This window comes from Zootoca vivipara, chromosome 1 (assembly GCF_963506605.1).
Source record: "Zootoca vivipara chromosome 1, rZooViv1.1, whole genome shotgun sequence".
In the NCBI taxonomy this organism is placed as follows: Eukaryota; Metazoa; Chordata; class Lepidosauria; order Squamata; family Lacertidae; genus Zootoca; species Zootoca vivipara.
The window spans coordinates 67,704,197-67,729,819 of record NC_083276.1 but is presented as its reverse complement, the minus strand read 5'-3'; the positions used below and the strand labels follow the sequence as shown (position 1 = coordinate 67,729,819).

The 25,623-nt window shown below is 43.8% G+C and overlaps 2 protein-coding genes across 2 annotated transcripts; both read right to left on the bottom strand.

Annotated features, from left to right (window-relative positions):
- Nucleotides 1-520: 520 nt before the first annotated feature.
- Nucleotides 521-24,036, bottom strand: LYVE1 (lymphatic vessel endothelial hyaluronan receptor 1). Its single transcript, XM_060275692.1, has 6 exons — nucleotides 23,729-24,036; nucleotides 20,976-21,147; nucleotides 19,291-19,430; nucleotides 6,776-7,048; nucleotides 4,776-4,854; nucleotides 521-707 (listed from the first exon to the last, which is right to left on the bottom strand). The coding sequence occupies exons 1-6, from the start codon at nucleotides 23,811-23,813 to the stop codon at nucleotides 521-523; spliced, it is 936 nt and encodes a 311-aa protein (XP_060131675.1). The 5' UTR covers nucleotides 23,814-24,036.
- Nucleotides 11,682-19,276, bottom strand: LOC132592297 (uncharacterized protein K02A2.6-like). Its single transcript, XM_060275667.1, has one exon. The coding sequence runs from the start codon at nucleotides 16,927-16,929 to the stop codon at nucleotides 13,096-13,098; it is 3,834 nt and encodes a 1,277-aa protein (XP_060131650.1). The 5' UTR covers nucleotides 16,930-19,276; the 3' UTR covers nucleotides 11,682-13,095.
- Nucleotides 24,037-25,623: the final 1,587 nt, after the last annotated feature.

Sequence of the window (25,623 nt, the reverse complement as noted above, 5' to 3'; positions counted from 1 at the left end):
GATAATGAATGTGACAATGGCAACATTTTTTTTTTGGAGAGAGATATTATGCTTTAATCCTGAACACAGTTGCTGCAGAGTAAACTCTATGGAAGAGGATGGAACATACCTCAGAATGTCATGCAGATGATTGCTCTGTTATAATTGTCTTTGGTTTAAATAGAGAGAGAGGGAGAGGGAGAGAGAAGACTACCTGCATAAAGTGATTCCTACAGGGAAGTGTTTAGTACAATTTTATCTGAAAAGTTGGATACAACATTTCATAGTTACAAAGCTTGTGCCACATTTCCCCATGTGAATCAGATCTTTTCCCTCCTCTCAATTAACCCTTCCATTTATGGAATTCTGTAATGAACTAGGCATATTTTTGTAATGACATGGTATAGCTGATATGCATAAAGTACAAATTGCATAGAGAGACAAAAACTTTGACTTTGGCAGTATTTACAACCATCCATTTATAAATTTGCTAATATCTGTCATTTGTTCATCTAAGATATGTCCATTTGGATGCCATTTCTTAAACTTCTGCTTCCAAACATTTTACCCGTGGTTCAGGCTTGGCTTGAGATTCTTCTGTGTTTTTCCCGTTTCCCTTGGGTTCCTGCCCTGGAGTTTTGACGTTTGTCCTTGTTTCTTTGATGTTCTTGGTTTCAATTTCTACCCTTTTCTCCTCCTTGTTGGAAAATGGAAATGTTTTCTTGTATCTTTAAACAAAATTTGTAACAAGTTAGGAAATTGGACAAGTAACCATAAGTCTCCAATGCTCCCTTCTCCAAAGGAAACTAAGCACTTGCACTATGTCTGGAACATCTTGCCACTCAAAAATTGAAGCAGGAGATGAACATACTCTTGAGAAGGTGCAAGGACAACTCAAATAACCTTTAGGATGCTGTATAGTTAGCTTTGAGCTCACCAAAGCCACATAAATGCCACTGTGCAGCATAGCAGTTCCCAACTCATGTGTTTATCTCCCAATAGAATTGAGGGATGTATTTAGTTAAAATCCCAAGACCAGATCAGAGCACTAGTGCTAGGTTCTTTATGAGCTGCTGTTCCACAGAGGGTCACAGATCTGGTGGTCAAGAGACCCATGGTCGTAGCCAGGATTTTTGTTAGGAGGGGCAGGACTTTTGTTGGGTTGGGGGAGGCAGGACTGACGTGATTGGTCAGTTAGTTAAATATTTCTATTGTTTTACTTCCCCTTCATGGATCAATGCCTTGTCGTGGCGAAGGGGCTTGAATAACTCAGAGAAGCTATGAGCTATGCCATGCAGGGCCACCCAAGATGGACAGGTCATAGTGGAGAGTTTTGACTAAACGTGATCCACCTGGAGAAGGAACTGGCAAGCCACTCCAGTATCCCTGCCAAGAAAACTCCATGGACAAAGACAACAGGCATATAAAAGTTATGACGCTGGAAGATGAGCCCCTCAGGTCGGAAGGCGTCCAACATGCTACTGAGGAAGAGCTGAGGACAAGTACAAGTAGATTCAGAGCTGATGAAGCGGCTGGGCCAAAGCCGAAAGGACGCTCAGTTGCGGATATGCCTGGAAGCGAAAGGAAAGTCCGATGCTGTAAAGAAAAATATTGCATAGGAACCTGGAATGTAAGAACCATGAATGGAGGTAAGCTGGATGTGGTCAAAAATGAGATGACAAGAATAAATATCGACATCCTGGGCATCAGTGAACTAAAATGGAAGGGAATGGGCGAATTCAGTTCGGGTGACTATCGTATCTACTACTGTGGGCAAGAATCCTGTAGTAGAAATGGAGTGGCCCTCATAGTCAACAAAAGAGTGGCAAAAGCTGTAATGGGATGCAATCTCAAAAATGACAGAATGATCTCGATACGAATCCAAGGCAGACCTTTTAACATCACAGTAATCCAAGTTTATGCACCAACTACCGGAGCTGAAGAAAGTGAAATTGACCAATTCTATGAAGACCTACAACACCTTCTAGAAATGACACCAAAGAAGGATGTTCTTCTCATTACAGGGGATTGGAATGCTAAAGTAGGGAATCAAGAGATAAAAGGAACAACTGGCAAGTTTGGCCTTGGAGTTCAAAATGAAGCAGGGCAAAGGCTAATAGAGTTCTGTCAAGAGAACAAGCTGGTCATCACAAACACTCTCTTCCAACAACACAAGAGACGACTCTACACATGGATATCACCAAATGGGCAGCATCGAAATCAGATTGATTATATTCTCTGCAGCCAAAGATGGAGAAGCTCTATACAATCAGCAAAAACAAGACCTGGAGCTGACTGTAACTCAGATCATCAGCTTCTTATAGCAAAATTCCAGCTTAAACTGAAGAAAGTAGGAAAAACCACTGGGCCAGTAAGATACAATCTAAATCAAATCCCTTATGAATACACAGTGGAAGTGAGGAACAGGTTTAAGGATTTAGATTTGGTGGACAGAGTGCCTGAAGAACTATGGATGGAGGCTCGTAACATTATACAGGAGGCAGCAACGAAAACCATCCCAAGGAAAAGGAAATGCAAGAAAGCAAAATGGCTATCCAACGAGGCCTTACAAATAGCAGAGGAGAGGAGGCAAGCAAAATGCAAGGGAGATAGGGAAAGATACAGGAAACTGAATGCAGATTTCCAAAAAACAGCAAGGAAAGACAAGAGGGTCTTCTTAAATGAGCAATGCAATGAAATAGAGGAAAACAATAGAATGGGGAAAACCAGAGATCTGTTCAAGAAAATTGGAGATATGAAAGGAACATTTCGTACAAAGATTACCATAATCAAGGACAAAAGTGGTAAGGACCTAACAGAAGCAGAAGACATCAAGAAGAGGTGGCAAGAATACACAGAGGAATTATACCAGAAAGACATGGAGGTTTCGTACACCCCAGGTAGTGTGGTTGCTGACCTTGAGCCAGACATCTTGGAGAGTGAAGTCAAATGGGCCTTAGAAAGCACTGCTAATAACAAGGCCAGTGGAAGTGATGATATTCCAGCTGAACTATTTAAAATTTTAAAAGATGATGCTGTTAAGGTGCTACACCCAATATGCCAGCAAGTTTGGAAAACTCAGCAATGGCCAGAGGATTGGAGAAGATGAGTCTACATCCCAATTCCAAAGAAGGGCAGTGCCAAAGAATGCTCCAACTACCGCACAATTGCGCTCATTTCACACGCTAGCAAGGTTATGCTTAAAATTCTACAAGGCAGGCTTAGGCAGTATGTGGACCGAGAACTCCCAGAAGTGCAAGCTGGATTTCGAAAGGGCAGAGGAACCAGAGACCAAATAGCAAACATGCGCTGGATTATGGAGAAAGCAAGAGAGTTCCAGAAAAACGTCTACTTCTGCTTCATTGACTATGCAAAAGCCTTTGACTGTGTCGACCACAGCAAACTATGGCAAGTTCTTAAAGAAATGGGAGTGCCTGATCACCTCATCTGTCTCCTGAGAAATCTCTATGTGGGACAAGAAGCTACAGTTAGAACTGGATATGGAACAACTGAGTGGTTCAAAATTGGGAAAGGAGTACGACAAGGTTGTATATTGTCTCCCTGCTTATTTAACTTATATGCAGAATTCATCATGCGAAAGGCTGGACTAGATGAATCCCAAGCCGGAATTAAGATTGCCGGAAGAAATATCAACAACCTCAGATATGCAGATGACACAACCTTGATGGCAGAAAGCGAGGAGGAATTAAAGAACCTTTTAATGAGGGTGAAAGAGGAGAGCGCAAAATATGGTCTGAAGCTCAACATCAAAAAAACCAAGATCATGGCCACTGGTCCCATCACCTCCTGGCAAATAGAAGGGGAAGAAATGGAGGCAGTGAGAGATTTTACCTTCTTGGGCTCCTTGATCACTGCAGATGGTGACAGCAGTCACGAAATTAAAAGACGCCTGCTTCTTGGGAGAAAAGCAATGACAAACCTAGACAGCATCTTAAAAAGCAGAGACATCACCTTGCCGACAAAGGTCCGTATAGTTAAAGCTATGGTTTTCCCAGTAGTGATGTATGGAAGTGAGAGCTGGACCATAAAGAAGGCTGATCGCCGAAGAATTGATGCTTTTGAATTATGGTGCTGGAGGAGACTCTTGAGAGTCCCATGGACTGCAAGAAGATCAAACCTATCCATTCTTAAGGAAATCAGCCCTGAGTGCTCCCTGGAAGGACAGATCGTGAAGCTGAGGCTCCAATACTTTGGCCACCTCATGAGAAGAGAAGAATCCTTGGAAAAGACCCTGATGTTGGGAAAGATTGAGGGCACTAGGAGAAGGGGACGTCAGAGGACAAGGTGGTTGGACAGTGTTCTCGAAGCTACGAACATGAGTTTGACCAAACTGCGGGAGGCAGTGCAAGACAGGAGTGCCTGGCGTGCTATGGTCCATGGGGTCACGAAGAGTCGGACACGACTAAACGACTAAACAACAACATTGTTTTACTTGATGCCCCCCTGCCCCCGCTACATCCATAAAGAGACCATAACATGCGGATTATGTAAATGCACTTCCCTTCCATGTACAGAACACTGTATATGAACAAATGCCTTTGAGTGTACATTCATATGCAAATGTACTTCCTGTATTATATTCCTACTGCATAAAAGAATACAGGTATACATGCCAATAAAGGTACAGGCTTAGAGGCTGACTTGCATAAAGCATTCTACCTGCAAAGTCCAAGGCTCACTTCCTTGTTGAATGTGCACATGTCAAGGCAGCAGAGGTATAAAGATGCATATGGATATTTATTGTAGCCCCCCCCCCAAAAAGAAACCACTCTTACTTTTTGACATAGCAGACTGCTAAAACAACTGTAGCTATGAAGAAGATGAGGGCAAGCACAAGGAGGGCAGTGGGTACACCTGGAGAGAGAAACAGATTGTTTTTAGAATCAAAGAGTGTGAAGGGTCATCCATCATGTCTGGTGGTTTCCAAAGGCTGGTCAGCACACAGCATTGATTTGTGGATGGTACCGGTAATTCAAGGGGGTGTTTTGGACCTATACAGACTGTCACTGATCAGGACCGAAGTATTTGAGGGACTAGCTTGCTCTGTATCAGAGACTCGCTTCTTATCAGTTGACTTGTCCTCTCTGTAAGAGATTAGAAGATATGCAGCCAAGAAAGGGACATTTACTGCTACACTTCTTGCATTGTTGAATGCTGTTTTCAGGAATTGCTTTTCTCTCCCTGTTTTTCAAAAAGTATGTAATATATTTCTGTTTTAGCTTGTATCTGGTTTTTGTGATTTGTCAAGTTGTGGATGTCCTTTGTTCATATTGATGGATCTGTTGGTTTTGTTTTCTTTTATGTGATTTTATGTGAAAATGTGATTATTATTTTTTTAAAAAAAATGTTTTCTTTCTACTCCAAAAGTACCGGTATTATAAAATGTCTTGAAGCAGCACACTTTAGTGTGTGTGTGTGTGTGTGTGTGTGTGTATATATATACACACACACACACAAAAATATTTTGTGGCCAAAAAAGTTTCCCTGGAACTTCACAGAACAGCAGAAATTTTCGTCATACTGGCATGCTTTTGTTGCTGAACAACTTGTCCCCAAAGAGCATGTGCAACTAATTAGTCACCGTGTCCTGGCATATGATTCAGCCCGGGCGTAGTTGGTAGATTAATCTTGGCACTGATAATTTTTTTAACATTAAGCCACCCAAAAATGCCTGTTAGTGTTACTTTATTTCTGTTCTTGTTCCCTCAGAGTTGGAGAAAGATGATGTCATCAACTAGACTGATGAGAGAAATCTAATGTTGCAGTGCTATGCACACTTAAAGGTAAAGGTGAAGAGACCCCTGACCGTTAAGTCCAATCACGGATGACTCTGGGGTTGCGGCACTCATCTTGCTTTAATGGCTGAGAGAGCCGGCGTTTGTCTGCAGACAGCTTCCAAGTCATGTGGCCAGCATGACTAAGCCGCTTCTGGTGAACTAGAGCAGCGCACGGAAACGCCATTTACCTTCCCGCCGGAATGGTACCTATTTATCTACTTGCACTTTGACGTGCTTTCGAACTGCTAGGTGGGCAGGAGCAGGGACTGAGCAACGGGAGCTCACCCCGTCGCGGGGATTTGAACCGCTGACCTTCTGATCAGCAAGCCCTAGGCTCTCTGGTTTAGACCACAGCGCCACCCGCTTACCTGGGAGTAAATCCCATTTTATGATGGCAAATTCCATTAGCAGAAATTAGGATGACCAGATGCAAAAGAAGACAGGGCTCATGAACCTTTAATAATTAGTAGAATAGGGAATTTTTAGCCACCATAGGTTGCACAACAGTAGGATTTGCTGAAGATCCCTCTTCTAATCAACTATTAAAGGTGCGGGAGTGCGGTCCGCTTTTCTATCTGGCTACCCTGGCAAGCCAAAAATAAATAAATCTTAAAATACATCAGAAATGAAGAATCCCCTTCACTCCTGCAGATCTGGTTTAGTTTACATTCTTTACAGCTTCTTGCTTCAAAATGTCACCTTTCCCTTACCTCCACTCAGTATGGATTTTTTAAACCTCACATGAAGCCCTAGCTTTCCTCTTATTTGCATTAACACATCTGCTGATGTTTTAGTTACAGGTAGGTAGCCGTGTTGGTCTGAGTCGAAGCAAAATAAATTTTTAATTTTTTTTTAAAAAAATGGTGCTACTGAATGAATTTTTTTTATTTTGCTGATGTTTTGTTATACCACTGGCAAAAGACCAGAAGGAATGGGGAAAGTATGAAAACAGCCATACACCTAATGCTCTAAGCTAAATAATGGGATGTCGCTCTTACCTCCAAACAGAACATCATTTCTAAAGGCAGTTTGTTTTGCCGTTAGATGTAGGATCACATCCTCCGTAGTTGGTGCTGTTGGTGAAATGGTCTGATTTACACATATAATGCGATATAGCAGCTTTGAAGGCTCTTTCGTTTTCTGTGACTCAGATGTTTGAACTACTGCTGAAGTGTCCTGAGGCAAGACTGCAGAAGTAGAGTTTGCCTCCATAGTAACGTCCAGGGATGCAGTTGTACTTTCTTCTGGTATGCAGGAATTTTTCCATGTGTCTGAAAAGATGAGGGGAAGCAGTGCAGTGAGATTTATTGAAACTAGCATTTTGTATGCAGCTGAAATGACTTTTCATACTGAATTGCAGTGAACACTTTCTATTTCTTTTTGTTTGTTTAAAGTACACTTCATCATCCTCATCCTAGTGCCTCTTAATAGCTAAGCTGGATGGGAACTGCACTGTCAGCGTAAGTGGGACCCCTGAGAAACGAGGAGGTGTCAGCAGCAGTATGATAGTTAACAACAGGGAAGGTTGAATATCCATTAGGGGGGGAAAATGTTTTGCTAGGTGCTCTCTCTCGCCTGTTGTCAGTGTTGTGACGTGGGGTTTGTGATTTCAGCTCTCTTGACAAAACATGCTGGAGACAGTTCTCTAGTAACAGCTCTTTATTAAAGTGAACAAGACTGAAGACTGAGGAGAGGAAAGCTACATTTATAGGGACAGGGGACTAGCTAGGAAGGGATACATTTTGGAGGGAACAATATCACGCAATCACAGTGCTGCCTTTTGGAGGAAACCAATAAGACAGAGGATCCAAATACAGCAGCTTAAATGAACCAATAGTAGCTGTACCCTCTGGGACCAAAAGGCAGTTACTTTATCCTAATGCAAATACAGACAATAATAATACAGATATAAAATCCTTTGACTCAATACACAACACCCCTCCCCCCCTAGTGAGCACAGCAGACGTAATCCCTCAGGTACTGTGGGGTCCTACAACTTCTACCTGATCTCCTGACAACAGGTGTTGCAGGTTCTGGATTGGGTGTTACCTGTGGTGGAGGGGCTGCTATAGGGGTTTCATCAGGAACAGATGGAGTCCCAGACATCTCAGGGTCCCCGACCTGTACCTCGTCATCCTGAGGACTAGCAGACCCTGGTTCATTTGCTGAAGCCCCTGGTGACTGTACCTCTGGACCATTTTCACTCTGGTCTCGCAGCTGTGCGTCATTAGCCAGGGATGAATTATCTGACTCCTCCCTGCTGAGCGCCCGGCGCCTCAGCTGATCTATATGTCTCTTCCAAACTTGCCCATTTTCCAAGGTCACATAATAGGACACAGGTCCACTAGCCCGGGTGATCACACCGGCCACCCACCGCGGACCTCGTGAATAGTTCCTCACCCAGACCAGATCTTCAGGGGCGAGATACCTTGTTGTGTCAGTCTCAGCCTGGGGGGTTGCTCTTGAATTACGGTTTGGCATTTTATCTGGGTGGACATAATCCAGCACCGTTACCAGTCTTCTACCTAAGAGCAGCTCGGCTGGTGTGACAAATTGAAGCACTTTTAAAATGTTTATTTCTGCCCGGCTGGCAAAGAGTTAACCCACCACCAGCCTGACTGGCATAGAACTCTGATGGGGGCGGGACTGTGCCCGGTTTGAAAGGAGGGAGTGTCGGTTTGGTCAGTTAGGAGGGAGAGGGAGGAAGGTGTGAGGTGATGTTATGTGGTGGCTTGTATGAAGACAGTTAAGAGGCTAGGAAAACTTAAAGTTAAATGTTTGACTGAGTTTATTTTGTACAACTGGAACAAAGCTAATTAATAAATGACACGTTAAAGAATCACTTATGTTTTTAACACAATAAAACTTCATCTCTGTTTTTGCCAACAAGAGGTCCGTCTGTATTTTTCCAGCGAGGTACCAGGACTCACAGCCGTGGTGACTCAAGAGAGGGCAAAACTCACCTCAGGCAGGGAGGTAGTGGTTTGTGTCCTGTAGTTACACGGAGGAGGCTTAGAAGGATAACCTGAGGTGCCAAGAAGTTGCCAGAGTACATAGGGCAAACTTCTACAGTGGGGAAATCCAACTGAGGGAGACCCTTTACTGGAGGCAAGAGGTTATTCCTGGGGGACAGCCTAGAGTTTCTTAAGGTACCAGGCCACGCAAGCTGGAAGGCTCTCCTTACTAAGAAACCCATTAGTAAAAGGGGGTTTATTTTTGAGGCGGCCGGACCAGAGGGTGGGTGTTTTCCCCTCTGGATTCCTGTGTCGCAGTGATAGTAAGGTAGAGTGGGGACACGGGTCGTCACATTTTTGGTGGCAGCGTCGTGATCGAAATTCAAAGCTCACGCGCCTAGTTTGGTTTGAGTCTGTCAGGATTTTCCTGTGAGGAAAATGACTCACGTAAGAAAACCCAGAGAGGCAAAAGGAGATGAAAGAACGGAAGGGGCTGAGGGAAGCCCAGGTTCTGAGGTGGAACTGATGAAACTACGAATTGAGATGGCCCGAATTGAAGCTGAGAGGGAAAAGATAGCATCTGAAAGTGAGAGGGAAAAAGCTAGAATTGAAAGTGAGAGAGAAAAAGCTAGGATTGAAGCTGAAAATGAGAGGGAAAAAGCTAGAATTGAAAGTGAGAGAGAAAAAGCTAGGATTGAAGCTGAAAATGAGAGGGGAAAAGCCAGAATTGAAGCTGAGAGGGAAAAGTTAGCATCTGAAAGTGAGAGGGAAAAAGCTAGAATTGAAGCTGAGGAGAGAATGCAGTCAGAGAGGATAAGGGCACAATTAGAACAGGACAGAATGAAGCTTGAAGAGATACGTTTGCGATCAGAATTAACTCGGAGTCCAGTTAATAATGATAGTACCGCAATTAATTTAAAAAGATTCCCCAAATTTGGAAAAGACGATAATGTCGAATCGTTTCTATTTACCTTCGAACGCGTTTGTGTGGAATTTCAAATACCTGAGGAGAACTGGATGCTTTATTTAAGACCTCAAATTTGTGGGATACTAAGTGAAATTTATGCTGACCTGAGGGAAGAAGAGCTGTCAAGTTACCAAGTATTTAAGCAAAGGGTCAGGGTTCGATGTGGACTCACGGCTGAACAAAGCAGAAAGGCTTTTCGTGAGGCAAAAAAGGAACATAAAGAGACTTATGCCCAACTAGCTAGCCGCTTAGATAAATTACTTGACAGATGGATTCAAGGGAGTGGAGTGAAGGACTTTGATGAGTTAAAACAATTAATTTGTTTAGAACAATTTTTTAAGCAAATCCCTAGCAATTTACGTTGGTTCTTGAGGGATAAAAAACTGAAAACTGTGGCACGGGTTGCCGAGGTCTTAGACGAACTACAAGGAGATTTCAATGAAATAGCATTCCCAAAACACTCACAGAAGGGTAATCCATGGAGAAACAGAGAAAATAAAGACAGGCAAGAAAATTTTCCTGTCAGGGAATCAGTTTCTGACAAGACAGGGTCTAAGAAAATCACTTGTTTTTTCTGTAATCGTGAGGGCCATGTACGTGCCAGGTGCCCCCTGCTGGTTAAGTCGCAAACTACACCTACTGCAGCTAAACAAGTAAAACTGGTAATGCAGTCACAGGAAAATAGCTCGCCTCAGACAGAAGGCTCAGAGAAAGCAGACAGTTCAGCTGAGACTACTTCTAAGGTCTTACAGGTCTGGAGGGCTGAGCAGGAGTGCAACCAAGATTACATGGAGCCAATTGAATTAAATGGTCAGTCTTTTTTAGGTTTGAGGGACACAGGAGCAGAAGTCTCACTTGTTAAATCCCAATTTGTTCCAAAGGAGCAGTACCTCAAGGGTCAGTCCTATAGTTTAAAAGGCATATGGGGCCCACATTTTGAAGTACCATTAGCTGAAGTTGATATTACCTACAAAGGATTTTGTGGCAAATGGAGAGTAGGAATCCTAAATGAATTGGAGGTGCCCTTTTTAATAGGGAATGACCTAGCTAGTCAGAAACACCGTATTCAAGTGATAACTAGGTCACAGTCTCAAGTCACTGAGAGTAATCCTCCTGCAGTTATAGAGTCACCCATAGAGCCTGGTGAGGATGAAGGGCTGATTAGCGTGCCAGTGGTCCAGGAGCACGGTGCCCAATTCTTGAGTGATCAAAAAGAGGATGAAACTATAAAAGAGCTGTGGGATAAAGCACAAAGTCCTACTGCAGAAGTAACTGTGGAGAACCCCTGCTTATTTACCACCATTGAGGGAAGACTGTATAGAATTTCTAGGAGGAGGAAAACTGCTGCTGTTTGGGAAAGGAAGAAACAGTTAGTGTTGCCAAGAGCTTACCGGTTGCAAGTGCTACAAATGGCACATGACGCACCCTCAGCAGCGCATCTAGGCATTAGAAAGACTAGTGATAGAATCCAAGCAAGATTTTACTGGCCTGGGATGGGCAAAGACATCAAAGAGTATTGCAAGTCCTGTGTGATCTGCCAAAAAGCAGGCAAAAGAGCGGACAAAACGCGAGGCTTGTTACAGTCTATTCCTGTAATTACTGAGCCCTTTTCCAGAGTAGGAGTGGACATCCTCGGGCCTATCTCCAGAGTTACAAAAAGGGGGAATAAATTTATTTTATGCCTCGTGGATTATGCTACGCGCTATCCAGAAGCAATACCTCTAAAGGACATTGATTCCAAGACTGTAGCAAAAGCCCTCATGTCGGTATTCTTAAGGCTGGGATTCCCCAAAGAAATTATAACAGATTTAGGGACATCCTTCACGTCCAAGACCATGGAAGAGCTTTTAACTCTTTGTGGGATTAAGCATGTTAAAACTACGGCTTATCATCCACAGTCGAATGGCTTGACGGAGAAATTTAATTCGACCCTGAGCCGGATGCTAAAAACCTATTCCATCAATCAACGACTGGGATGAGAGGCTGCAACACTTCCTATTTGGTTATCGCGAAGTGCCGCAGGAGAGCACAGGGTTCAGTCCTTTTGAACTCCTATTTGGACGACAGCCACGAGGACCCCTAGACTTGATGAAAGCAGCGTGGTCAGGGGAGGAGCAGATCGACAGCCCTGATGTTGTGACGTATCTACAGGAGCTGCAGAGCGACCTCCAAGAGTTACGGGAGCAAGCTGCTCACAACTTGCAGCAGGCACAGCGTCGACAGAAGCAGTGGTATGATGCACACGCAAGAGACAGATCTTTCCAGCCCGGTGACAGTGTGCTCGTGTTAAGAACAAGACGTCGAAAGAAGTTGGAGATGTCGTGGGACGGTCCCTTCAAAGTGGTCGAGAGGATATCAGCGGTGAACTATTTGGTAGAGTTAGATGGGGAAGGGAACCGATGTAAAAACTTTCATGTAAATTTACTTAAGCCTTATTTTGACAGAAATAAGTTGGTGTTACAAGTAAAGGGGAAGGTGACACAAGGAATTCATCTAACTGGGTGGGGAGAGCTGAGTAAGGGCACAACTCTAGCAGAGGTGTCATTCGATGAAAGTCTGACCCCAGAGCAAAAGGAGCAGTTAAAATTAGTCCTTGCTCAGTTTGCTCAGATCTTCTCAAACATCCCAGGGAGGACCAACCTAGCAACTCATGTAATAGACACAGGGTAAGCACATAAGTGGGAAGGAAAACATCATAGCGGACGCTTTATCCAGGTATTTTTGAGAGGTATAGAATGGTGCAAATGATTATATGAAATGGTGGGAACCCTAGCAAAACATTTGTGCTTAGGCGTTATAATCTGACACATGCCAAACATGGTTTATCTGTGTACAAGTTTATGAGATGTTAATTTAGTTGACTTTGTAATATGAATGTTATAGAATGCATTGAAGTATTTTAGACCCCAAGCCCATTGCTTTGGCATTGCTCTAGTTAATTAAGAGCAAGCCGACGCAATGTCTTTGTGGTGGGGGGAGATATGTGACAAATTGAAGCACTTTTAAAATGTTTATTTCTGCCCGGCTGGCAAAGAGTTAACCCACCACCAGCCTGACTGGCATAGAACTCTGATGGGGGCGGGACTGTGCCCGGTTTGAAAGGAGGGAGTGTCGGTTTGGTCAGTTAGGAGGGAGAGGGAGGAAGGTGTGAGGTGATGTTATGTGGTGGCTTGTATGAAGACAGTTAAGAGGCTAGGAAAACTTAAAGTTAAATGTTTGACTGAGTTTATTTTGTACAACTGGAACAAAGCTAATTAATAAATGACACGTTAAAGAATCACTTATGTTTTTAACACAATAAAACTTCATCTCTGTTTTTGCCAACAAGAGGTCCGTCTGTATTTTTCCAGCGAGGTACCAGGACTCACAGCCGTGGTGACTCAAGAGAGGGCAAAACTCACCTCAGGCAGGGAGGTAGTGGTTTGTGTCCTGTAGTTACACGGAGGAGGCTTAGAAGGATAACCTGAGGTGCCAAGAAGTTGCCAGAGTACATAGGGCAAACTTCTACAGTGGGGAAATCCAACTGAGGGAGACCCTTTACTGGAGGCAAGAGGTTATTCCTGGGGGACAGCCTAGAGTTTCTTAAGGTACCAGGCCACGCAAGCTGGAAGGCTCTCCTTACTAAGAAACCCATTAGTAAAAGGGGGTTTATTTTTGAGGCGGCCGGACCAGAGGGTGGGTGTTTTCCCCTCTGGATTCCTGTGTCGCAGTGATAGTAAGGTAGAGTGGGGACACGGGTCGTCACAGCTGGCGACTTGCCCGTCGCAGTACACGGCGTCGCATGCTGCAAAAATAACATTCGCGCAATGCGAGCCGACCAGTTACCCTCCATTAAGCGCGCAATGGATTCTTTGGCTGTTCTTACCATGCGCTCAGCCTGCCCATTGGAGGATGGGTGAAAGGGCGCGGATGTGACCCCTCTTATGAAGTTATCAGCCAAGAATGCCCTGAATTCTTGGGATACAAAAGCTGCCCCATTATCTGATACAATGGTCTCAGGTAACCCGTGGGTAGCAAACAGCTGCCTCAACACCTTGATTACGGCAGCTGATGCCATGCTAGGGACCATCGCCACTTCTAACCATTTGGAATATGCATCAACGATAACCAAAAAGACCTTCCCTTGGAATGGCCCCGCAAAATCTATGTGCAGCCGGCTCCAGGGAGTCCTGGACTGCTCCCACCAGTGGACTGGTGCTCTGGCCACTTCTGGCCGCACCTCTTGGCATGCCTTGCATGTTCGTACCCATTGTTCTATGTTCTGGTCCATTCCAGGCCACCACACATAACATCGGGCTAGCGACTTCATCCTGACCATTCCCGGGTGTCCCATGTGAAGCGTCTCAAGAACCCTGTTTCTCAGTGGTGCTGGGATGATCACCCTATCTCCCCATAGGAGACAACCCTTATGCATGGACAATTCGTGCTGCCTTGTCGCATAAGGCCTGAATTTTTCTTCATGCGGACCACCTGGCCACCCCCTCCCCACCCAAGTGAGCACACGGGAGAGAACAGCATCTTTCCTCGTTTTCTCAGCTATATCCGTAGCTGTTACAGGAGCCCCCGGAAGTGTTTCTAGCATCATAATGTGCTCCGCCGGAGCAGGATCCTCATTGCTCCCGCCAGGAAGGGGCAAGCGACTCAGCGCATCAGCATGGCACAATTGTTTCCCCGGCACATGGGTCAAGGTGTACTGGAACCCATTCAGGAATATTGACCAACGCAACATTCTGGGGGAGAGAATTTGTGGCGTTTGTTTGTTTGGGTTGAACAACCCTAACAGTGGTTTGTGGTCCGTTTCAATGGAGAATTGGCGACCGTACAAATAATCATAGAACCTTTTGATTCCGGACACAATAGCCAGTGCCTCTTTATCAATTTGAGCATAGTTGCGCTCCGTGGGCGACAACGTACGGGAATAGAAAGAGATGGGCTTTTCCGACCCATCCGGTTCCCTATGACTCAGCACAGCCCCCAGACCGTATTGAGAGGCATCACATGCCAGGACCAGCGGCTTTGACTCATCATAATGAGCAAGGACGCTCCTGCTACTCAGCATTCCTCGCAAGGAGTCAAAAGCCTTCTGCTGCTCCCGCCCCCATCGCCACACATTCTTTTTCTGCAATAGTCTATGTAATGGTTCAGCTACCGAAGCTTTCTGGGGTAAGAACGAATGATAAAAGTTAGTAAGTCCCAGGAATGACTGCAACTCCGTCTTGTTCTGTGGTCGTGGTGCCTCGATGATGGCCTTAATCTTAGCATCTGTGGGGTGGATGCCTGATGCATCAATTTTAAACCCCAAGAAATCCACCGTTGGCACCCCAAAACTGCATTTTTCCTTTTTCAGTTGCAACCCCACCTCCTTGAACTTGAGCAACACTGCACGGACACGCGCAACCAGTTCCTGTGGGTCTTTTCCAGCAATCAAAACGTCATCAAAAAATGGCAAGACCCCCGGCAGACCTCTTAACAGGCGTTCCATGAGCCCTTGAAAAATCCCTGGGGCCACACAAACTCCGAACTGTAATCTGTTAACTCTGAACGCCCCTTTATGTGTGACAATAGTCTGTGCTTCCGCTGATTGTGGGGTTACTGGCAGCTGTTGGTAAGCTTGTGCCAGGTCAATTTTGGCGAACACCTTGCCCCCAGCCAGTTTAGCCAACAGATGTGATACAACTGGAATGGGGTATGAGTTTCCCCTGAGTGCCTTATTGATAGTACATTTGTAATCTGCACATATCCTGACTTCCCCATTTGCTTTAAGGGGCGTGACGATTGGAGTCTCCCACTTAGCAGAGTCCACGGGTGAGAGAACTCCCTGCTTGACCAATTTATCCAGCTCTGCCTCGATCTTGGGTTGCAGTGCAAATGGCACTCGCCTTGGTTTGAGTCGGATTGGAGCCACCCCGGGGTCCAACTCGAAGTCAACTGGGGGCCCTTTATAACAACCCAGTTTTCCATTAAAGAGACCAGCAAATTCCTTGCATAATACCTCGCTCATCTCAGGGCAGGTTTGGATTGAATTAAGCCCTGAGATACTCAGTCCCAGGGCAGGGAACCAGTCAGTGCCCAGGAGACTGGGGCGACTGCCCTTCGCAATCACCAGTTTGAGTACAGCCTGTTTGTCCCGGAACTGTACTCTCACGGCACACATTCCCATAACATGGATGCGGCCTGCCGAGTACGACTGCAAGGTTGCCGGAAAGGGCTCCAGAGGGGGCAACTTACCCCTGGGGAAGAATGTCTTCGCGGTCTGGTCTGACACGATGGTGAATGCAGATCCGGAGTCCACCTCCATGTCGCACTGCTGACCCTCAATCTTCACCTTGACGTGTGCCTTGCCTTGCGCTGGAAACTGCACGGCCCTCCCATTGATCTCCGTTACGTAGTGGCAGTCCTTTAGAAAACGAGTTGCTGTGGGCGGTCTGCGATGCTCCAGTCTAGGTGCTCCTGTCGCTCCCGACGCCGCCGATCTACAGACCCTGGCGATGTGACCCGTCTTTCCGCACGTCCGGCAGATAGCATCCCTGAAACGACAACTCTTCCTTTCATGGTTTCCGCCACAACCTGGGCAACTGCCTCGGCGATCTCTGTGCACTGTGCAGGCCTGACGCACCGACTCAACCCCACGGACTGGGCTCTGGCTTGGAGTAGCCTCTAGCTCGTCCATGGCATGCGCAACTTCTATCTGTGGCTTAGTGGCCTTGCGACTGGCATCAAGCTCCTCTCTTTCATAATTCTCCGTGGCGGTGGCCTCCTTCAAGGCTGAAGCAAGGGTAACCTCTTCTTTAGCCACGATGCGTCTTCTGGCTTTCTTGCTGCTCAGACCACCAATAAACCGATCCAGGAGAGTCTCTTCCAGATTTTGGAAGCCGCAGTGCTGAGCGAGCTTCCGGAGTTCAGCCAGAAATGCGGATACAGACTCCCCAGCATGCTGCTGCCTCTTATGGAACTCCATCCGCCGGGCCATCTTGGTCTCAGTAGGCGCCAAGTGGCTTGTTAGGCAGGCAAGAATATCTTGGAGAGATGTCTCACTCAGCTTCGCTGGAGCAAGTAATGCCTTGGCTAGCTTGAAGGTCTCGGGCCCACAGTAGCTCAGGAATGTGGCCCTTCTTTTGCTGGCATCGGTGATCCCTTGAGCCACTGCGAAGAACTCGAAGCGTTCGACGTAGTCTTCCCAGGTGTGGGGCTCTGATGGCTGGAAGGGCTCCAATACCCTTGGACTCTCCATTGTCCTAGCGGGCAGGGTCGTCTTCTCAGCTGGCCAGTGAGTCTTGTTCTCAGCTGCAATCCGGACTCTGAGGCAGGGTTGTGTTTAACCGCTCCTCAGCATTCCGGATCCCATCCTCGTCGCCAGTTGTTGTGACGTGGGGTTTGTGATTTCAGCTCTCTTGACAAAACATGCTGGAGACAGTTCTCTAGTAACAGCTCTTTATTAAAGTGAACAAGACTGAAGACTGAGGAGAGGAAAGCTACATTTATAGGGACAGGGGACTAGCTAGGAAGGGATACATTTTGGAGGGAACAATATCACGCAATCACAGTGCTGCCTTTTGGAGGAAACCAATAAGACAGAGGATCCAAATACAGCAGCTTAAATGAACCAATAGTAGCTGTACCCTCTGGGACCAAAAGGCAGTTACTTTATCCTAATGCAAATACAGACAATAATAATACAGATATAAAATCCTTTGACTCAATACACAACAGTCAGCATAATGGGAGTGGAAAGCATTAAATTCCTGCACATCTGGTCCTAATAGTGGTTATTTAAATGAAACGACATACTTACTCATTGCTTTCAGAAAATTAACATCTCATCTAGTTTGGCCCTTAGGCCAGGAAAAGCATTGGTTCAGAAAGTTACCCAACCCATTACATTGTAAAGGTAATGGTAAAGGGACCCCTGACCATTAGTTCCAGTCGTGACCGACTCTGGGGTTGCGGCGCTCATCTCGCATTATTGGCTGAGGGAGCCAGCGTGCAGCTTCCGGGTCATGTGGCCAGATTGACTAAGCCGCTTCTGGTGAACCAGAGCAGCGCACGGAAACGTCGTTTACCTTCCCGCTATGGCGGTACCTATTTATCTACTTGCACTTTGATGTGCTTTCGAACTGCTAGGTTGGCAGGAGCAGGGACTGAGCAATGGGAGCTCACCCCGTCGCAGGGATTCGAACTGCCGACCTTCTGATCGACAAGCCCTAGGCTCTGTGGTTTAACCCACAGCACCACCTGCATCCATTACATTGTGGTGGTACTTAAAACCACATTTTAAAGGCATGTTTTGTGTGCGCCTGTAGCCTGTAGGTGCTTTGATATAATAAATGCAGCAAGAGAATTGAGTGCCAATGTGATCTTGAGGAATAACCAATTCCTTATTCTGAAGGTCAAGTTTATATAATTTACACAGTTTGAAAGCTATTATGACACCAATGGCCATTCTGAGTACATTTTAATATAATAGAAGGAAATGACCTCTTTACAATTCTTAATATGAGTCCCTGGTGGAAGCTTGGTGACGCATTTTCATTGACTGAATAGGATGCTGAATGACAGAGTGATATTACTTTTATCACTAGAGTCTTTAAGTGATGCCAAATGTCACAGGGAGGACACAAATTTATCCAAGTACATTTTACACCAAGACTGTTAAGAGATTAACACACTCATTATTAGGTAGTATTTTTGTGTTTTTATATTGTAAGATGGACTGTTATCCTAGGTTCAAGGGCAGTACAGAAATTTAATCATCATCATCATCATCATCATCATCATCATCATCATCATGTGAAGGACAGAGACACTCTGATCCAGCATCAACCAGTAGGGTATCTTTTTCTATTACAATTTGAATTGTATAGAATGTAAATGTCATACAAGAAATAAAATAAGCAATAAAATACAATTAAAAGTCATGCACCATCTAGCAGAGTGCATTGCAATTGGTACACCAATTTTCAAGAGGTGTATGAGGAAATAAGTTGGGGAACGTATAGAATTTAGAGAGAAAAATGTTTCTTCTTAATTTTGCCTATCTGCTGTTCCTCTCAATCCTTATATCTCCATCCCATCGCTAATTCATAGAATCTTAGAATCATAGAATTGTATGGTTGGAAGGGATCCAAAGAGGTCATCTAATCCAACCTTCTGCAGTGCAGGAATCACAGCTAAATAATCTCTGACTAATAGCCATCCAACCTCCACTTTAAAACCTGAAAGAAGGGGAGTCCACTGTAACAAAGCTTGATCTGAAACCTTGACAACAACATACCATGACACACCCAAGGATTCTCCGCTCTACCTGCTTTACCGCCCTTTCATACCGTACACTTTGACCAAGGGGACATAAAGAAGTCAGCGGATAGTTTCCTCTCTCAGTTTGAAAGTTTATGTGTAACTTGTAGTTCCTTTCATCCAAGAGTCAGGGTAAACTGAGAGATGGTGGGAAATTTAAGTTGTGGGGTGGGTGGCACAAGCAGGCCATGATCTCATGGCAACTGGATAGCCTTCACACCAAATGTCACTACATCCACTTAAGAAATAGATTTGATACAAAATATTATTGCTTGATTCATTATCTTGGCTCACTCACCTGAAGAATTGTAACAGTAAGCATAGGCTTGAAAGTCATGTGTTTTTCTCCAGGTGACTATTCCAGTGTTATTCCTACCACATTTTTCATTTGGAGTTATCCGGGAAATGACAAGATTCCCTTCTTGTATCCAGCCAAAACTACAACAAAAAACATTGTTTTTCTGTTAAGCGTATGCCCAAATCAAGGAATGTTGTTGATAAAATTTAGCATACAAAAGCTAAACTGAACGTTTATTCTGGTCACTGTGGGCCATTGGATAGCTTGCTTGCTTATTGACTGACTGCTGTGTGAGGCCCATGTTTTGTTTCTCCCTGACACTTATTAGACAATCTACTCTGCAACATGGAATTATTATAGAAGAAAGGAAAAGCAAATAGTGCTGTAGAAAGGTTCTCTCACAGGTTTATCTTTAAAAAGATAGGCAATATTTTCTACTGTTGACAACTTTATGGATTTGCAATCTGGTTTCCAAGATTTGCCATTTGTAGTCTAACATGAGAAATTGTCATATGTTTAAATAAGGGGATGAAATGCCTATGAATGGGTCTGGACTACATCACTGTGCAATTTGGCTTACTTGCAAATAAGCATGTATAAATTTAATACCACCTTCCAACTGAATATGTATTTGATGTGGTTATTCAGCATAATCAAACAACTCATCCAAGCAATTCTCTGTCACACACGACTACACTATTTCAAGGACACAGAAGGCTTTCCTCTTGGTTGTTTTTTTTTAAAAAAAAAACTTTATTTAGGGCAGCCCACCCAGGAGGCAAGATGAGGTGACCACTTCTGGCAGCAGGATCCGTAGGAGGAGCAGATCCAACCTCCAAGGAATGCAATGCCCACTGCCACCGCTGCCACGGTAGAAGTGACAGCTGTGGCATGCGCCTTGAAGACTGGATCTGCTGCCTTCTCAGCATCCCCCCATGCAGCAACCTCTTGGCATAGGGAGGTGCTGCCGATCTCCTCCCACCCTTGTTCCGATGTAGATAGTGCTTCACCACAACTGTCAAAATGTCTTGGGACAGCCCTGACTTTAGCGATTCCTGTACATCGAAATCCTATACACATCTGTTTAGAAGGAAGTCCCTTTGCAAAGATGTCAGTGATTCAATTACTAACTATTGCTGAGATCTAAGGATCTACACAAGCAGTTCTGTGACCCTAAGGAAGTTCTGGGGCTTACAAATATTGAACAACTCTCCCTGTCACGTAGCCTGTCTCTTTGGAAACTTGGGGACGTTTCAAAAGGAGTTTGTGATATGGGATAGCAGGATACTGTTCAAGTGAGACGGAGGTGGGGATTCAATTTTTCAATTCGTCTACTCTGAGTATGACTAATGTTGGATGTTACTCTATGGACTTAAACTTAAATATTTGAAATCCATTCTGTGAAAGAAATGAACAGAGACAGTCACAGTACAATCCTAACTCAATGTAAGTCCTATTGAATTCAATGAGGCTTACTCCCAGGTAAGTGAGGTTAGGATTGCAGCCTTAATCCCAGAATAGATAAATTACTTTTAATGTAAGAAAAGTCAGAATAAGGTATAGATATTTAATTATTTCATGCTTTAGATTTATATATAATAATATTTTGTAAATATTGTATCTACAAAGATGTCTATTTGCTAACCTACAATAAAATATTTTAAATGTTGAAAGACTTCCTGTACCTGCAGGTTTCAAAGCCATGCTTCCAAGCCTTTTCAACCTGAGATTTATATGCCAACTGTAACCCCAGCTGCTCGCATACTTGTCGTGCAGTGACAAAATTAAATGCACCTTTATTGTTAATATGTGAAGCAAGAGTTATTCCAGAAATCCTGCACTGGAGAGTCTTAATATCTGCAAATAGAGAAGAAATACATCAAATGATTACCTATAGAAATTTGATCTTTAATTTCATGTACTTTGAAGAGTGGAAAAATTCTAAGAGCTGTTACATAAAGTCATTACACCAACTAACTGAGTCTCTCCAGCATTCCAAGCCAGGGTCATGCCTTATCCCAATAACCAACATTCTTTAACTAAAAATAACTTTGGTTAGTAAGGATCAGGGAGAGCTGGGTTTGAACTCTCTCTCAGCTAACTAGTCTCTTAAAGAATTGTTATGAAGGTACAATTGAATGTAAAAAGAATAATGTACACAGCCTGGGACCACCTTGATATCCAAGGATTGGTTTGGGAACATGTGCTTTTAAATTTGTTCATAATTGATCTAGAGTTAGGAGTGAGCAGCAAAGTTACCAAGTTTGCTGGTGATACAAAATGGTTCATCAGAGTGGTTAAAACAAAACAGGATTGCAATTTGTCCTAAGCAGGGTGAATGAACACTAAAATGGCAAATGTCATTCAATGTAAGCAAATGTAAAGTGATGCACATCAGGGCAAAATGTCTTAATTTAATATATACACTTATGGGGTCTGAACTGGCAGTGATTGACCAGGAACAGAGGCAGTTTTAGGGGAGCAGGACTGGTTTGGGTGCCACGGTGCAAGGGGCACTACAGCAGTGCTGTAGAGCATGAGAAATGGGTGTGTGGGTGCTTGATTTTAGTGTTGTACAGGGCGCTGCTGAAATTTGAGAGCCCAAAGGTTGCCACTGCTGGGAACAAAACCTTGGGGTCTTGAGAAAAGCCTGATGAAGTTTATGAGGTATAGGCTACCATATAGGGGACTTTTTAACCAAGAGAAAATGTGAGTAAGCAGGGACATTATAGAAGTGCATAAAATTATGAGTAGCATGCAGAAAAAGTGGATTGAAAACTCTTTTTCCCTTCCATGATACTAGAATTCAAAGTCACTTGCTGTTCAAAAAGAACATTTAACAATTAAATGAGGTGCAGTCAAGATATAAGGGTCTATCAGATTCGGTGGGAAGGAATATCTGCAGTATTCTGCAGAACAGTTAGCCTTGGGAATAAGAGATATCCTTTCTTTAAAAATAAGGGAACAGGGTTTAAAAATAAGAATTGTGTATCTGAATCTTGACTCCCTTTTCCTCTTTAGTCATCAATTTGCCCCCAAACAATACTGTACTCCCCAAGGATCAATTATTCTTACCAAACTTAGTGCTCTCGGTGCATGCAAATATTTGTGGTGTTTCAGTGCCAACACTACCATTAGGCAGGAAGGGACAGTATGAATTAGAGGGCATAAGATTATTTAAAACAAATTCCATGGCGTGTTTTGGAGTTTCTGCTTCAAATAGCAAAATGTCTATCATTTTTTATTAAGTGCTTTACTCATAACCTAAGTTTCCTAAGATTTGGAAGTTTACTTGAAACAGGAAAATGAACTTCATTGAAAGAGCTCTATATGGTTTCTTGTGCAGTGACAGATAGAACTGGAGAGTTTGATCATATTATAAAGCTATATTAGTAAGTGCAGCAGCTTGGCTGTTCTCTCTCAGGACTTGAAGTGGAAATGGGTGTGGCTGAATTTGCAAGGAAGGAAAAGGAGGAAGGGAAGGGATTCTATCTGAAACGATGGGAACAAGTAAAGGAAAAGGGAAAATTTTATTAAGCTTGTTGTAACTGGAACTTTTTTTTAGTATGGATAGAGTGCTGGTCTGTGCTCTAAGACAACTATAACCTGCGCTGTGAACTTACAGGCTAAAAACAGATGGCTGGCTTGCACTCAGCAGAGAAACTTTAAATCATTTAAAAAGTCATTACATTAATAACCAGCAACAACTTTTGAACTGCTCAGTAGATTCAAAACCTTGTTTTTTGTGGCTTGGTTGATAAACACATTTTGAAGATAATAAGAGGGAAGGAACAAATCCAAGCAAATAAAATAAAATAAATAAATAAAACACAGAAAAAATATCTAGTTCTGCAGCTAATTTAATTTTTGAATAATTAACATTCTAGTTGAATCTTTAACTGGAGACACTTAAGAGTTCTTGGCTGCTTCCAGACGGCCTGTTTATTGAGTATTTATCCTGATTTGTTTGCATAAAGTTTGTAGGGAGGTTAGGTGATGTTGGCTATTTATTGAGCATTCATTTTGATTTCTTTGCAGGCAGGTTATACAATGTTGGAGCAAGCATTTTCCCATCCATTCCACTGCATCATTTTCTTTATTGCAAAGAGTCCAAATTTTGGGGGCCAGAAACAAGTTTGTTGTGTGAGAGCATCAAGTCAACTTGTAATTGTGCCAGCCAAATTTGCTGCTATGTGTCTGAGTCCCACCCCAAAACAGTGGCCGTCTGGGAGCACCCCTTATTCTTTAGCTATCCCTTGCATAGGACACTTTGCTTCCTCCTGCTCTGTGTTTCATTTTACTGCAATCCGGGATTAATTTGCAGAGCTGTGAATAATCTTGCTGAGAATAGTGGGCTGGATCCGATTACAGTCCTTGTCCTTACAGTGCTACAAAACACTTCAGAAAAAACAGTACAAGCAACATACTAAAAACGTACCTTGCAAAGGAAAATTGTGCTGGGTTGCGATGCTTGCAATCCAGGTTGAGAAAAAGAAGATTGTAACTCCAACATGAGATGCCATCCTTGGGAACAGCAGGTGTCGAGATTCAAGCCAGGTTGCTTCCTTCCCACCCTGAAGTGTTGGAAATGCGATGTCTGGAGCACCTTGTGATCTCTGAATGAGGTCCTCTCTTGAGAACTGCTGAACGGCCACTGTGCTCCACCTCAGGCAGGAACGAACTTGTTGCTGAGCTCCAAAGCCATCCCACAGGTCAAGGTCACTAAGTGGAAATGCATGACCCCTCCCCCCCAAAAGCTAGGAGGCAGCCTGGAAAATAAAACTAGTGCTGACTCAGAAAACGTACAGCTGAGGAAAAGAGATAACACGATGTTATACTCTTCGTCTTATAAACAACGGGAAGATTTCCCCTATAGCTCTGGGGTGCTCATTCTGTGACAGTTCCTGTTTAGGCAGTTGTGAGTCACTTATCCTTCATTCAGCCTAATCACTTGTTAACCAGAAGCTGCGGGTGGGGTGTGTAAAACTGTTTATTGCCTTATATGTAAAAACGTGGAAATTAGAACTTTTGATATGAATTTATAATTTAGATGCATAGTTGAAAGATGAAATAAAATGACTATTTGACTGAGGTAATGGTTTACAAACTCTGTTTTTGGGAAAGGATAGAATCATAGAATTGTAGAGTTGGAAGGGACCCTGAGTCGTCGTCTAGTTGAACCCCTTCAATGCAGGAATCTCAATATAGAATCAAAATTTGATTTGATTTGAAACTAGCTGCAGTGATTCAACTTGTGCTTATACTTAGGATCCAGTCTCTGACAGACTCAAGTTCTCCTGTCTGTAAGTATCTCTTGTCTTTCTCCTTGTCAGCAGTGTCACGATCACATCTAAGGTAGAAGAGATGCCATCAGGGCATGCACTGAGCGTGGCCAAGTGACTCCTCAAGAAACTGTGAACGGAACCTGACAAAATAGCCAAATGCACACAGAGAGTGTGAATCGAAGTCAACTTCCTTATTTTAAAGCAAACTAGTGAGAAAATTTGAAGAACAGAACTTAAATCTGGAAAAACGATTAACAGAGAGAAACCAAAAGTGCCTGAGTCGTGGTGTTTTTCATGAAGGTTTTCTCTTGCTTCCAAAGGATCACCCCCTTTAGTGTGTGCTGTTTCCCCTCCAAAAAAAGATGAACGAAGTGTTCACCCATTGTGTTGGGACAGGTATCGGAGGGGTGAAATATGCCCCCATCGCTAAGAACAAGGCAGCCTAAGTAACACTCCGAGACTAGCTATATAGATCCGTAGAGGCAAGCAGGGGTGGGACTTGGTAATCTGTCATAATATGGTGACCTGTGCAAGCCAAAATTTTGCTCCCCACAAATGGATCTTCTCAATTATTGATCTTCTCAATATTGTGCCCTCTTGGCTTGATGCCCTGTGTGGCAGAACCACCCACACCGCCATGAATCTAGCGCTGAGGAAAGAGTAAGAGTGAAAAATGGAGAAATGATGAAGTTGACATCCTAGTTGAGTCATGTTCTATTCCCACACTGACCTAACAGCCATTTTGAGCTAGGGCAACGATGCAATGCTATTGACTTTATTTTCCTTAGTAATGCCATCATGTAGCCAAAAACGATAACTCCAGTAAATCCCATTCATTATGTCATCACAGAATGGCTGTGATCATGTAGCAAAGGGGGCCAAATAAATCTTAAAACAACATGACAAAAGCTAAAACAAATTTATAGGTTGGGGGATTTTGCAAGGTTGGGTTCCCCAGAGGCAAACCTTGTGTCTCAAAAATGTCTGTGCTTTAAAAACTACACAGTGTCAAGTGCACTTAAAAGGATAATGGAAGCCTTTAAATTTA